Here is a 15,660-nt window from a genome sequence, read left to right as displayed (position 1 = left end):
CTCTGCTCCTCCCCTGCTCTCTCTCTCTCAAAACAAATAAACTTAAAAAAAGAAAAAAGTAAGAAGACTCAACAAGAGTATCTGAGTTCTGAAGGACTTAGGGGGAGAAGAAGATGCCACTTAGAGATGTTTCACATCAGCTCACAAAAGCGGAGACCCCTGAAGCCTTACAGACTGCGGCTGGCTAAGAGGAGGGAGAACGGGCCCCGTCTAGAGCTAGGACGTCGACCGTGAAAGCGACGTATCCAGAGAAGAGCTGCCATTGCCCCTGCCCGTCCCTTCCGTCCTCAGTGACCAATTCTTGGTCCATTGGATTTTGGTTCCAGGTCAGAAGAGTCCACGTTCTTCTCGACTGGACCTCTGGAAATCCTGCCTCACGCAACTGGGAGCATCTCAGAGTGGGCCAGGCACCGCCAGCAGAAGCCTGTGCCCAAAGTACAGCGGGCCCCTCGGCCCCAGGGGGTGCCCGAAACGGCAGACAGTACCGAACACTACGCGTTGCACGTTTTTTCCTAGACGTACGCGCCCACGATAATGTTTATAAGTTAAGCGCGGTAAGAGACTAGGATAACAGCTACTAAGAAAATAGAGCGATTATAGCCATATATTGTAAATAAAGTGCTGTGACTGTGGTCTCAACACAGCCTTACCGAGCTGTCTCCCCTTTCCTGTGATGCCGTGAGACAGAGAAATGCCTGTGTGAGGAGATGGAGGAGGTGGACGCTGTGGGTGTGCGACAGTAGGTCAGGAGGGGGACCGTGGGTCTCCAGACGCGCTGACAGCGAATAACTGGGGGCGCCTGTGGCTGAGACCACGGCCGAGACCCATGCAGCCTTTCCACAGGCTCGTGGAAGGTCCTCCCGACGACAGGCACGCTGACCTCGCTGTAGAGATTTCCCTCTTGTCTCGTTTTTCTCCTCTTCTCTCCTTATCGAAGTGCAACTTTTCGCACAGTGACCGCACCACCTTACTTTTCCAGTGGCAGTTTGCATGGGTTCCGACTTCTCCACATCCTGGGCACCACTGACTTCCCGTCTTGTCCGTTCTGATGAGTGAGAAGCCGTAGCTCACTGTGGTTTAGAGTCTGCGTTTCCCTGACGACTAATGATGAGGACCATCTCTGCAGGGGCTCGTCGGCCATTCGTGGGTCTTCGGATTCCATGGCTTTTAAGCTCCGGGTTTAAAATCTAAAGAACACAAGTTCACTTCCGAATTCTGTCCTTCCCATGTGCTTTTATCTCCTGGAGGAAGCTGACGGAGTACTCGGGGACCCATTGCTGGAGCTCCACGGTGACAGGGCTGGTTCCTTGAGTACCTAGAGGCTAATAACATGCAATCTATCCACCACCATCTTCAGACGGATGGATAATAAGCTTTTTCAAAATTTCCGTTTCAGTTTCTAGTACAGTAAATATCAGTGTTTACAGCTCACACACACCCCAAAACCTCGGAGTCCTCACTGAGCTTGTGTTTAGCCACGATGATTCGTGATTCTGACAAACCTTATTTCAACAGTAGTTGTGTCTCGTAGTATTGTCAGCTTAAAGATGCATTTCCTAGATTTTTAGGTAACTTAACCCAAGTTGAGTTAACGAATGGGTATTCTTCGGTGACCCGGATCATTTCCGAGTAAGACAGGATGCTTGCAAGATGACAGGCGGGATCTTTGAGTTTATTCATTCAACCTCCTGCTGCTTACTTTTCTGTGCTGCACAGAGAGTGCACTTTGGGACGGTTAGTGAAGGTGTTGATTTCTGCTTTGAGAAGCCGTGTCAGGCCACACGCAGCCGCGGGACGTCTTGTGTGCGCGTCACCCCCCACCGTGTGCTGCAGGAGAGAAGTGACTGGGGTAGAGGAGGAACGCGGTGTTCTTCTCGGGGTTTGTGCTTGGCGTGAGGGAGACCCAGAAATGAGGTGCACGCAGAAAGCAAACCCTTCTGGTGCGTGGCTGGCTCAGTCAGTGGAGCACGTGACTCTTGATCTCCAGGTGTGAGTTTAAGCCCCGTGTTAGGCATAGAGCTTACTTTAAAATAAAAAGGTGAAAAAGAAGGAGAAGGAGAAATAATGAGAAAGCGAATCCTTTTCCTCTCCTTGTTCTTGTTCTAGGGAAACCACCTCATCAACCCCTGCCCACTCCTGAGGCCTGGAACCAGAGTGGAGCACCTTTGGGGCAGGTGAAGCCCCACTCTGCAGCTCAGGTAATACTTATTCCTGTATCTAAGAACAGCATCTTCAGCAACTTTTTACCAATTGCTTAAGTATCGCGTTTCATTACCAAAACGTCAAAATCCAGTAGACATGATTGAAAAGGTCTCCATTTTTCAGCAGCTGAACATAGTTACCTGTGACGTCTCAGTGTGTTTCCTTCTGTTTTTTAAAGTTACAAAAATAGGGGCACCTGGGCGACTCAGTCGGTTTAAGCATCCGAGTCTTGATCTTGGCTCAGGTCATGATCTCACAGTTTGTGAGTTCGAGCCCCACGTTGGGCTCTGCGCTGACATCAGAGAGTCTGCTTGTGTGCGTGCTCGCTCGCTCTCTCTCCCTCAAAAATAAGTTTAAAAAATAAAATTAAAAAAATAATAAAATAAAAATAAATACAAAATAAACATAAAATTACAAATTACATCATATGTATATTTTACTATAGCTTTACCCACCTGGGTATTATTTTTCAAATCTTCACCAATATGATGGGTTAAAAAAATTGCATCTTTGGGGCACCTGGGTGGCTCAGTCGGTTAAGCGTCTGACTTCGGCTCAGGTCACGATCTTGTGGTCTGTGAGTTGGAGCCCCGCGTCGGGCTCTGGGCTGACAGCTCAGAGCCTGGAGCCTGTTTCGGATTCTGTGTCTCCCTCTCTCTGACCCTCCCCCGTTCATGCTCTGTCTCTCTCTGTCTCAAAAATAAATAAACGTTAAAAAAAATTTTTTAAATTGCATCTTTTAAAAGTTTTTTTATATCCTTACTGGTATTAAAGTTTGTAATCTGTTTATCAGCCATTTGTATGTCTTCTTTTGTGGGTTATTTATACACGTATTTTGTTAATTTTTCTATTTGTATGTGTTTGTCAGTTTTTGTTTTGAGAGAGAGAGAGAGAGAGAGAGAGAGAGAGAGAATCCCAAGCAGGCTCCCAGCTCAGAGCCCGACTCAGGGCTCCATCTCACAACCAACCATGAGATCATGACCTGAGCTAAAATCAAGAGTTGGATGCTCAACCGATTGAGCCACCCAGGCATCCTTGTGCTTGTTAGTTCTTAAGAGGTTTTCATCCACGACGGAACTGCTGCTTGTCTATCGGAAACCTTTGTCATATGCCATATGTCATATGTTTTCTTTTTTTTGTTTTTTTAATCCACAGAGAACTTTCTTTAATGAGCTCCACCAGTGTACTTTAATGGTTTATTTCACTGGCTTTTGGCTTAGAGTGTTTTTCTCTATTTTGAGTTTAGGTAAATATCCACCCATTTCTTCTGGCTGTTCTGTCCCACAAATTATCATGGCGCCCATAAGTAATTACCCTCCTTTTTCTCACTGACTTCGAATTGGTATTTTTATCATGTGCTAAACATCTCGACTCTTCTGTATTTTTTAAATTAATGTTTTATTTTGAAATGATTTCAAATTTACGCAAAGTTGTAAAAATAACACATATACCCTTCACCTAGATTCACCAGTTGTTACCTCGTTACTACATTTGGTTTGTCATTCTTTCTGTTCCTTCCCTCTGCCTCCCCCACGTTTTAGATGGATGGATGGATGGATAGATGATAGATGGATAGATGGATGGATGATAGATGATGGATAGATAATGGATAGATGATAGATAGACGTTAGATGGATAGATGATAGATGGAGAGATAAATGATGGATGGATGGATAGATGATAGGTGGGTGGATGGATAGATGGATGGATGGATAGATAACGGATAGATGGTAGATGGATAGATGATGGATGGATGGATAGATGATAGGTGGGTGGATGGATAGATGGTAGATGGATAGATGATGGATGGATGGATAGGTGATGGATAGATACGTGATATCGCTGTTAGATGGATAGATAGATAATAGATAGATAGATGATAGACAGATGTTAGATGGATGGATGGATAAAGAGATATAGATGGAGGAAAGGTAGAGAGAGACACACAGAGTCAGACAGCTTTGCTCCTGGACCAGCTAAGAATAAGCCCCTTCATGTCTGAAAACAAAGATACCTTCTGACATTATGAAAATTAGGAAACATAACATTAATACAATCCATGGGGTGCCTGGGTGGCTCAGGTGGTTGAGCGTCCAACTCTTGATTTTTGGCTCAAGTTATGGTCCCAGCCAGGGTCATGGGATCAAGCTCCATGTTGGGCTCCATGCTGAGCATGAAGCCTGCTTAAGATTCTCTGTCTCTCCCTATCTCTCTCCCTCTGCCTCCCTTTGCCCCTCTCCTGCTTATGCACACACTTCCATGCTCTTCTCTCTCTCTGTCTCTCTAAAATAACAGAAATAAAACACAATCCTAGAATTTCAGACATGTTCCATACTCAGATTTTGCCAATCCCAAGTCCGGGACCCGTGTTGCCTCTAGCACTTGCGTACCTGTGCGTGAGTGTGTGTGGTTGTGTGTGGTGCACATGGAGATGTATTTATGCATGTGCGTGGTGTGCACACGGTCACGTGCAGGTGCTTGTGTGGACATCTCCTCCACCCCAGAGGGGGCCTTCTGACCTTGTTTGTCCTTTACAACACTGACATTTTGGAAGAGCCAGGACAGTATTTTGCAGACCGTGGAGTGACACCTGTGCGTTGTGAGATTCAGGTCCGCATTTATTTTCCACATGGCCCCAGTGAAGGGTCTCTTCCCCTTTAAGACTGTAGCTTTGTAATAGTCCTTGTTTCTGTCCCTTTACAAAGTTTTCTTAGCTGTTCTCCCCGTTTGGTCTTTACTCAGTGGATATTGTCATTTATGTATTTTTATTATAAATATTTTAGACTTCTAAGAAGATACCAAGACTAATGTAACTACACCATCCAACTTCATAACCAAAATGTTATAAGGTGAAAACCCCCTTGAGTGTCCTACCAGACATGCCCCCCCCTTCAGACTTTCTCTCAGCAGATATTTGAAAATCCGTATAAATCACGTCTGGTCGTGTATGTATCTTTCTGCACGGTGCTTTCATCCAACATTATGTTTCTGAGATAATATCAAGGCCGATGCAAACTTTTCTGTAAAGGGCTGGAGACCAACTATGTAGGGCCCCACCTTTAAGGACCCTACATTCTCTGTGGCAGTTTAGCTCCGCGATGAGCCTGAAGGTGTCTCAGGTGGTGTGTGAACAGGTGGGCATGGGTGGTGCTCTGGTAAAACTTTACGGATCCTGAAATGTTTAATTTCATGTAATTTTCATGTCATGAAACATCCTTCTTTTGATTTTTTTCAACTATTTAAAACTGTAGGGGCACCTGGGTGGCCCAGTCGGTTGAGCATCCAACTTCAGCTCAGGTCATGATCTCGCGGCTCTTGAGTTCGAGCCCCGCGTCGGGCTCTGTGCTGACAGCTCGGGGCCTGGAGCCTGCTTCCGATTCTGTGTCTCCCTCTCTCTCTTCCCCTGCCCTACTTGCACTCTGTCTCTCCGTCTCAAAAATGAATACACATTAAAAGAAATCTTTTTTTAATTTTAAAATGTGAAAACTCGGTACCCGGCTGGCTTAGTAGAGTGTATGACTCTTGACCTCAGGATTGATCTCAGGATCGTGAGTTCGAGCCTCACATTGTGTGTAGAGATTACTTAAAAATAATAACATCATGGGGCACCTGGGTGGCCCAGTTGGTTAAGCATCTGACTCTTAATTTTGGCTCAGGTCATGGTCTCCCAGTTTCATGAGTTCAAGCCCTGCGTTGGGCTCTGCGCTGTCAGTGTGGAGCCTGCTTGGGATTCTTTCTCTCTCTCCCTGTCTCTCTGCCCCTCCCCCACTTTCACTGTCTCTGTTGCTCTCAAATAAATAGGTGGAAATAAACTTTAAAAATAAAATAGGGGCGCCTGAGTGGCTCAGTCAGTTAAGCATCCAACCTCGGCTCAGGTCATGATCTCGCGTTTTGTGAGTTCAAGCGCCACATCGGCCTCTGTGCTGACAGCTCCGAGCCTGGAGCCTGCTTCGGATTCTGTGTCTCCCTCTCTCTCTGCCCCTCCCCCACTTGTGCTCTATCAAAAATAAATAAATGTAAAAAAAATAAAATAAAAAATAAAATCTTTAAAAAAATAAATAAAAATGTAAAAACTGTTCTTAGCTCATGGGCTGGACCAAAAAAAGGTGGTGGGCGGGGTCTGACCTGCGAGGCATGGCTTTCCAGGTCTAGACACTGGTTTGTGTATATTCTTTCTATCGTATGAATATATCAACGTTTATTTATCCATTCTTCTGTCAGTGGGCATTTAGGCTATTTTTTGCTATAAACATTGTTATGAATGTCCTCTTGTGTTATGAATGTCCTCTGCTTCCCCCATTATCAGCATCCCCCACCAGATGGCGTGTCCGTCACAACTGACGAACCTTCAGTGACACACAGCTATCGCCAGAGTCCAGAGTCACGGTGCACTCTCGTGCTGGACATCGTAAGGGTTTGCACAAACGGATGCTGACGTGTGTCATGTTACGGTCTCACACCGAGTAGACTCACTGTCCTAGGAATCGTCTGTGTCTGTGCATCCCTCCCCCTTTTCCCAACTCCGTCCTTGGTGCCGAACGAGCTTTTTACGGACCCCGCAGTTCTGCCTTTTCTAGGATGTCACAGAGTTGGAATCATACGCTATGTGGCCTTTCTCGGACTGGCTTCCTTCTCTTGGTTACGTGCGTTTACGTTTCCTCCACATCTTTTCAGGGTTCAGAAGCTCATTTCTGTTCAGCGCTGGGCAATACTCTGATGACTGTACCGTTTCTCTTGAATATTTCTGAACACACATTTTCTAGCTGTTGCAGGCCATTGGGAACCTAGTTGATTTTTCTCAGATGATTTGGTATCTAGCAATTCTGCAGAAGTGATTGGTGCTGGTGCGTGTGGCCAGAGTTTTCCCTCGGTTCTCTATGGGGACAGAGCCCCTGCTGGGGTCAGGCTCCTTCCTTCTCAGTCCTGTCTCATGCTGCTGTCCTGGCCAGGACTCCCATGCAGTGGAAACAAGAGCAGGCTAGCTGGCATCCACACCTTTGTCCTGACTTGGACAGTGCTTTTTGCGTTTTTCTTTAAAGATTTTATTTTTTTAAGCAATCTCTACGTCTAAAATGGGGATCAAACTCATAACCCCGAGATCAGGAGTCACACGTTCCACCAACTGAGCCAGTCAGGAGCTCCAAATGCTTTTTGCATTTTATCTTCAAGTAGGAAGTTTGCTGTAGGTTTGGGTATTATGTTGAATCCTACAAAATTGCCATTTTTGTAGGTTAAAAGCGGTCAAATATCAGCGAGTTTATGTAGCCCAGCCTCTTTCAGACCGTTCGTCAGTTTAAAGCAGCGCTCTCTCCTCCTGATCTACTGAGTTTTTACGCAGAGTAGATGCTGAATTCTGTGCGCGGGTGCTTCTGGCTCCACCCCAGGGGCCCCGAGCGGGTTCCCGGCCGGCTGGATGCTGCTGCCCTTCCAGGGAGCTTATGCCCGTCCAGCGTGCCGGCCGCCTGCCAGCCGGGGCCTGGCACCTTAGCCCCCCGGCGCGGGCCGCCTGCCGCTGCCCTCAGAGTGTTCACAGCGTGGTTCTCCGCACGACCAGAACCTTCCGCCTCTCATCAGTCGTTGAAAAGTATCGTGCGTGCATCCTGGAGCCGTGTCTGTGCGTGTGTGCGTGTGTGTGTGTGTGTGTGTAGTTTTTTATTCGCTAATATTCCGCTTCTCTGAAGGGGGTGGGAGTTTCATAAACTCTTGACCCTAGACCATATGCTGATGTCCCGCGAACGGTCTCCAGTGTGCGTCAGATAAAATCAGAGAGCGCCAGGTGGGTGATGGGCGGCCTGTTCCGCCGTGGGGTGATGCGAGCTCCAAGTCGGCCCTGGCGAGGTGGCAGAGGTGGCGGCGTTGGGCTCCACGCTGAGCTGGGGGTGGGTGCGGGGCCAGTCGGCGGGGGGTCCTGGCTGGGAGGAGGGGGCGGCCGGCCAGGAGATGCATCAGATCTGGATTTGCTGTGGGATGGACGTGGAGTGCGAGAGAAGGAAGGAATCCGGGTTTGAGGCCTGGCAGCTGGCTGGGGGGAGGCGAGCGGCAGTCTGGGACCAGCGATCCCCGAGCTGCCCCCAGCCTCGTCCGTGGGCACACACACCTCATGGGGTGTTGGGGGCCTTCTGCTGGAGCTAAACACAAGCCCTCAGCAAAGGGCAGGGTCTGAGCCATGGGACGGCGGGGACGCGCCAGGCCGCCTGGAATGGCTCTGGCTCTGTGGGAGAGATGTGCACGGCGGTGTGCCTGGCGAGGAGACGTGGCCTGAGACAACTGGGCAGGGCTGGCCACAGAGAGGGGCTGAAGACCATGGCACTTTCCACCAGAGGATCCCTCCCCTGGAGGACCCCCTCCCCTGGGGGACCCGTTCTCCTGGAGGAGGACCCCCCTCCTGGAGGACACCCCACCCCCTGGAGGACGCTTTTTCCACTTGTGGGAAATGCTGTTAAAACTTCAAAGTGCCTCAGCTAGTTGTTCATAACTTTTCAAATCATCTGCATTAATTAATTAAACTTCTGCGTACGTGTTATTGAGAAAAATGCCCTAAGTCATAGAATAAATGTGCCCGTTAGCCGTTACAGTAAACCATGCATATTGTTATCTGTACCTTCACTTCTTTCTAGTACATTAAGTACTTTATTACACGAGGGGCACCTGGGTGGCTCCGTTGGTTAAGTGCCTGATCCTTGATTTTGGCTCAGATTATGATCTCAAGGTTTGTGAGTTCAAGGCCCCAAGTCAGGCTCCGTGCTGACAGCATGGAGCCCTCATGGGGATATTCTCTCTCTCTCTCTCAAAACAAATAAATAAACTTGAAAAGTACTTTATTACACTTTATTAATCTCTTTCAAACTACAAAACTACCATGCCTTTGATAATCCAGTGAAATGACTCCTTTCTTAAAACATGAGAAAAGATGAGACTCTGGGGCCCACTTTTTTAACCAGTAGATAAATAAGCAAAGGGTATGGTCAGAAAGCACAGAGGAAGACGCACAGTGAGTCCCTCAACAAATGCGAAAAGCCATTTATTATCAGTGCTGCCCCAGGGGCTGTCAATTAAATCCAAAAGATTTGTGTGCGTTTCTCAGTTGAAAACTCAAATATTGATTGAACTAGAGCGGAGGAGAGCTGGGTGGTGGGTGTGAGTGCTCCCTGGGGCGGGAGGAGGCTGGTGGATCTGGCTGGTTCCCAGGGGCCCCACTGGCCTACTGCCCGGGCTCTGCCCTGGTGCCCCTGCTTTTAATTCTTACATTTTCTTCCATGTTTCATTCTGTGCCCCTTTAGAAACTCCCTCACGCTCCCTTCTGACTGCCGTCCTGCAGGCGTCCCCACAGAGAGAGCGTGCAAAGAGCCATCAGAGCGATGCACCGATGGTGTGCCAGGGACACGTGCCCTGGGAGGGTCTGTGTGACGTTAGGTTCTCGGTCTCCTGAAGGATGTGAGGGGCACTCGGATGGCCACTGAAGGCCTGCTGTGGTCATCCTGGCTCGTGGACACGACCACACCCCTCCCTTGTGGCCAGTCCCCAATGTGAGCGAGTCCCTGATACCGGAGACTTGGGGACAGCGTTTCTTCCTACTTTTGAGGGAGACCTGGGTGACACGCCCCCTCGATGACACATGGCACTGAGTCCTTTTCTCTGCATTTCCACGGCAGGGCTCTAAGAGCGCCGAGACAGAACGTTCCTCTGGACACCCCGGGGAGGCCCGGCCCCACCTGGCCCAGAGCGTCAGCAGAAGGTCCAGTCCGCCAGGCTGCACAGCAGGAGCTGAGGCCGGGTCGGGGCAGGTACAGCAGGGCCTCGTCTCAGTGCAGGGATCCACTGTGGGGAACCCATGTGCCTTCTGTCCCAGTGGGTGGCTGTTGCCCTGAGTGACTGCGGTGTCAGGAGCAGACACCTCTCCTCGTGTGGGCGGGGGCAGGGGGGTCTCCGTCATGCCCTTGCACAGCAAGACCCCCGCCCCGGGGCACACACGGGCCCCCACAGCGGGCCTTCGCGGCCGGAGAGCATGGGCTTTGGGGCATCTGTCCTTCTTTCCAGGTCCCACCTCCCATAGAGACTGGACTGCCTTTGCCCTGCACATCGCGAGGCCTTCTGGAGCCCAGGGGAACCCCAGCTGGAGTGCCCGGGAGCGCGGGCCTGACCGAGGGCCGTGCCCACCGTCCCACCACTCACCCAGCAGGACTCTGAGGGCTGTTTCTGTCTTTGTTTACTGTCATAGAGGCAACACGGGATCTCCAGGGCGACTTACAGATCAGCTCGGCAGAAGGAAAGCCGGTCCCCAAAGCCACACCTGGCTCAAGAATCCCGTGAGGAAAAGAGCCACCACACCCGAAGCTCCTCATCACCAGCCAGTGGTCCCCTCCAGGACACGTGGAAGTTACTGGACCTGGGATCCAGCCCCTCCGGCCTCACGTCCCAGGACGACTCTGTGCCAGGTAGGCTGGGGCCGGGACATGGGGGCGCACGAGTGCCTGGCTCCGGGGTCCCGGACACGCCAGGCTCGGCCACTCGTCACCGACACACCGACCACACTCCAGAGGCAGAGAGACGAGCGGATGTGACACGAGAAGGGTGGTTACTGCAGCGAGGCCGATGTCAGGAGGACCGTGGGCGAGCAACTCGAAGACGGTCTGCAAAGTGGGGAAAACAGTCCCAGGGTTATATAGGGAGAATGCGGGCCGGCGGTCGGTGGGCCCGCGTAGGTGGGCGGTGAGGGTCAGGCAGATCACTGTCGGGGGCTGTCTCACGGGGGCCCGGTGTCCTGCAGGGCGGTTCTTGTTGCCGAGGGGTAGTTTCTGTTCCCGCCACGGATGTTTTGCCTGAGGTAAGAGAGAAGCTGGAAGGAAGAACTTAGTCGCTCAGAAAGTAGGAAGTCAGAATGGAGGGAGTCGACATCCTGTCTTAGGCGAGACGCGCTTCCCCTCCACCGCTGTCCAGGAGGGCTGGGTCTGCGGTGGCTGATGTGCAGACAGACACCGCGTTCGCTCCGCCCATTCCGCCTGCGCGGGCTCCTGCTGTGTCACCACAGTGCCAGTCCTCCTACTCGGGTGCTGCCCGGTGCTGCAGGGGGGGTCCCCTCCACGGGGGCTGGTGCGGTCCTTCTGTCTGGGAGGGCCGGCCACTCTCCGGCCTCCCGAGCACGCCCGTGTGTCCTCGTCCCTGCCCCGCCAGGTCCTCGTGGGCGTCCAGGAGATGCATTTGCTCTGTCGGGAGAGCAGCCTGACCCCGAGAAGTGGCCGGAAGCCTGAGGGAATCCCTTCGGAATCCGTCCACAGGGCTAGGGGTCTCAGCCCCACGTGGGCCGCACCTCGTTGTGTAGATGTGCCCTGACCGATGGGACTGTTGTCCCTGCGGTGGATATTTTAGGTCATTTCCAATCTTTTGCCATACAAGTCACATTACAGTGATGGCCTGGGACACATGCCTCCCGCTAAAAGCCTGTATGTGAGTCCCCAGAGTGGGGGTTGCCAGGTCGAAAAGCAGGTGTATTTCTAGTTCGGGAAGGTCTGGTCCGGTGGGGTCCGTGGGACCACCCCCGCTCACACGGACACCAGCAGGGTGTGCGAGGCTGCGCACACGGCACTGCGGACGTCACCCGCGTCTCCTGTCCGAGGTGGTGCGGCGTTCCCCCGAGTGGCTCTGGGCAGGAGTCCCCTCCTCTCCCCCGGCCCCCGCTCTGCCCCTTCCTGCCTGCCGGGGCCCCATCTATAGGAGCTTGTCCTTCCTGATGGAAATTACCCCTTTCCCGAGACACAGTTTACAAATACTTTCCCACCTTCCGGCAGTTTCTCATTTGACTTTCGGCTTATGGTGGTTTTTGTCATGTGTGTATTTTTGCATGTGTGTGTAGTTAGTGTTCTTGTTTTTAACCCCTTCTGGTTCCTGTGCCTTTTTTTGGCCTTTTCCACTCCACAATTGGAGATTATTCTTCCCTGATTTCTTCTAATACTTATGGCTTCATTTTTTTAATGTGTAAATCCATGAATCATTTGGAATTTATCACTGTATACGTTACAAAATGGAACCAAACTGAGTTTTCGTCCCGATGGCCCAGCGGCACTCACTAGTGGCCCGTGTTGCCCTCTTGTTGCCCTCTTGTCGGAAGTCCCGCTCTCACTGCAGTGCTGACTTCCCCAGGGCGTCTGTGTCTGGCCCATCCCACCATGGCGCCCGGGTCTCCACCTGCCCGTGGGCGGTGCTGGGCTGTTGGAGTCGTGACCGCCACACGGCCCTCGGCCGGCCTGGGCTCTCCTCGCTGTACCTTTCTGTGCATTTTCCTGGCTGTTCCCGCGCGGTCTTAGCCTCATGTTCCTCCCCAGACTCTGCCCCTGGGTTTCCCAGGTGGGCCTCCGCCCTGCTTGCTTCGTATTTCACGGACTCACCGGCTTCCTTTGATTCCCCGCCTTCCCGCACCCATCTGTTGGGGCGGCGCCTTCTGCAGAAAGGACAGCGCCGTCCCCTGTGCCCCGCGGACCCGCGTGCAAGTCTGCCACAGGGGCTCCGTACATGCTCTTCCCTGTGAGCCCTCGTTGCTGGTACTTCCCTCCGATGGCTTTTTGTGTATTTTCCGCTTGGCGTGCTTGAAGAATTTTTTATCTTCTCACGCCTTTCATCGAATAGGTCACATTTTCCATCTCCGGCCTGTTTTTAAGTGACACTCAAGTTTTTTTCTTCTGCTGGTTACTCCCAGCTTATTTTCATTTCGCCCATCAGTTTCTTAAACTTGTGGACATCTGCATTTTTCTGTTACCACCCATGAGGATACCAGCTGTTGGGGAGGGGTGTCTTTGAGACAAAATAAATTTGATTCAATTCCTTCAAACCTATCTGTGGCTACCTTAGTAGCCTCTAAGATACGTTGTCCTTCTTCCAGAACAGCTTTAAAAGAGAATTTTTATATGGGAAACTCTTTGAGGCCATCCATGTGGGGAGGACTTTTATTTCTGCCTCACATCTGACTCGCTTGAGTTAAGCATGAAACTCTAGCCCCATTTCTCACAACATAGCCGGCTAAGTGCCGGACTGGCTTCCTTTGCACATGTCCACAGAAAATACCACTGTCGGGGCCTCCTGATCTCGGGGTGGGGAGTTCGACCCCCATGCTGGCCGTGGAGCCTACTTGAAAGGAAGGAAAGAAGGAAGGGAGGGAGGGAGGGAGGGAGGGAGGGAGGAAGGAAGGAAGGAAGGAAGGAAGGAAGGAAGGACAGGGAAAAGGAAAGAAAAGGAAAGAAAAGAAAGAAAGCAGGGCTTGCCTTTTTGAAAAATGCCATAGTCACACTTGAAGGGGTCCATACGTGGCAAGAAAGTGAAGAATTTTTTGAGTTTATGTATTTTGAGAGGGAGAGAGACAGCCAGCACAAGTGGGGAAGTGGGGGAGAGAGAGAGAGAGAGAGAGAGAGAGAGAGAGAGAGAGAGAGAGAGAGAGAATCCCAGGCAGGCTCCACACTGTCAGCACAGAGCCTGACGCAGAGCTCAAAGCCACAAGCTGAGATCATGACTGAGCTAAAATCAAGAGTTGGATGCTTAACCGACTGAGCCAGTTGCCTCAAGAAGGTGAAGAATTATTATTTTAATGTTTTTATTTATTTTTGAGAGAGAGAGACAGAGCACAAGCAGGGGAGGGGCAGAGAGAGAGGGAGACAGAGTCCGAAGCAGGCTCCAGGCTCTGAGCTGTCAGCACAGAGCCCGACGCGGGGCTCGAACTCACAAACCGCGAGATCATAACCTGAGCTGAAGTCGGATGCCCAACTGACTGAGCCACCCAGGCGCCCCTAACTTTTACTTTTTTAAGTAATCTCTACACCCAACACAGGACTCGAAATCACGACCCCGAGAGTAAGAGTTGCACGCTCCTCTGAGCCAGCCAGGCGCCCCAATGTTTGTTTTATTCTTCAAGTTATTTTATTTTTATACTTTAAACTGTACATGTACATGTGTTTGATGAAACTTTTTGGGTATCTTGTAATAGAAAGTCTTAGAGAGAGTGGTCTCCCTGGGGCGTGTGGCAGGGAGGCCAGGTGAGGTCAGGACGCAAGGTGAAGGTTAGTGTGGGCTTACAGGTGGTCCCCGCGGACGGGCAACACAGCCGTGCCAGTCTTCCAGGAGGGAGGAGCTGGAGGGAAGAATGGGGCAGACGACTTCTTCCAGAAGCCGTGCTCTTGAAAAGCAGCAGTTCCGAGAGGCCACACCCGTCCACATGCGGGTGGAAGAGACGGTCTGGTGGTGGCTTTCTGTCAGAGTCCCTTCCTTTCCTGCTTTTAAGTGGTACAGAGCCATGGCTCAGGGATGAGGAGGGCGGTGAGTCGGGAAGCAGGCAGAAGCAGGGGCCAAGTGGGGCCAGTTGGTGAGCAGGGCGGCCAGCCGGCTGCTGCAGGTGACAGCGGGGACCGTTCTGGGTGGGGAGGAGCACAGCGGCAGTGCCGGTGCCCGGCAAAGCCCCTCGGCAGCCCTGACCTGCTGTGCACAGGTCACAGACGGCCTCCTGAAGGTGACTTAAAGCAGCCCCAGAAACTTATACGTGCTCCCTGGACCCAGGAGGAGACAGCCGAGGTGGTGAGCATTTGGTCACATTCCTGACACGCAGTGAGCACGGCACGGCAGTGGCACTGACTCGCTGACCAAAACATAGGAGTCCGTCAAGTTGTGCGTCGAGCCCAGAGGCAGACGAGCCAGGGGCTGGCTGGTCTGGGGCTCTGTCTCCTCCTGATGGTCCAGAAGAGCTGCAGCAGCTCCGAACATCACGTCAGAAGGCCTGCTTCTCTCCCCACACTTCTTTCTTTTCATTGGGAAGGGAAGTGTTTTCCCCAGAGCTCCAGACAGACCGTCTTCCACCAGGGGACTGTCTCAGAGCCTGAGAACAGCAGGCAGGGCCTCGGCAAAGAAACCAGGAAGGCTGTGGGGCGGGCCTTCAGCACGGTCTGTGCAGGGGAGGGTAGTCACACACTGGCTGGGGCTGGGCCTGTCGCCCCTGCCTTTTATGAGCAGTGCTTTGGGATTGAAAAGTAGGAGAGATATGTTTGGCTCACCCTGGGGAGCATTTAGGCGGGAGGAAGGGTTGGAATGAACGCATTGTGGTCGTTCCAACTGTCTACAGAGTTTCTTTGTGCTCCCCTCATGTGTTGACTGTTCGAGTATGCATAGTGGAGTTATCTGTATGATATTCTACTTTCTGTAAGCATACTTCTTTTTTATTGTTATTTTTAAGTGTTTATTTATTTTGAGAGAGAGAGAGTATGCACGAGCCGGGGAGGGGCAGAGAGAGAGTCCCAAGAAGGCTCCGTGCTGTCAGAGTAAGAGCCTGACTCAGGGCTCAGACTCGCAAACTGTCAGATCATGACCTGAGCCGAAATCAAGAGTTGGACACTCAACCAACCGAGTCACCCAAGTGCCCCCTATTTATCATCATTTTTTAAAGCTTTTATTTTTAAGTAATCTCTACGCCCAACATGGGACTTGAAC

The 15,660-nt window shown here is 51.3% G+C and overlaps 1 protein-coding gene across 9 annotated transcripts in view; it reads left to right on the top strand.

The window, feature by feature from the left end:
- Window positions 1–15,660, top strand: part of CCDC57 (coiled-coil domain containing 57) — a 102,519-nt gene that overhangs the window by 63,164 nt on the left and 23,695 nt on the right. For 5 of the 9 annotated variants that reach the window (XM_053211502.1, XM_053211500.1, XM_053211499.1 and 2 more), the window contains 3 exons: window positions 2,107–2,198; window positions 9,855–9,986; window positions 10,421–10,637. In XM_053211502.1, the coding sequence (XP_053067477.1) occupies window positions 2,107–2,198; window positions 9,855–9,986; window positions 10,421–10,637 (441 nt within the window). Of the gene's footprint in view, window positions 1–52; window positions 555–2,106; window positions 2,199–9,854; window positions 9,987–10,420; window positions 13,344–15,660 lie in introns of those variants that run through there. The other 4 variants (XM_053211503.1, XM_053211501.1, XR_008293946.1 and 1 more) reach the window with 4 other exon arrangements.

This window comes from Acinonyx jubatus, chromosome E1, assembly GCF_027475565.1.
Source record: "Acinonyx jubatus isolate Ajub_Pintada_27869175 chromosome E1, VMU_Ajub_asm_v1.0, whole genome shotgun sequence".
Lineage (NCBI taxonomy): Eukaryota > Metazoa > Chordata > Mammalia > Carnivora > Felidae > Acinonyx > Acinonyx jubatus.
This window is presented reverse-complemented; position numbering and strand designations above follow the sequence as displayed.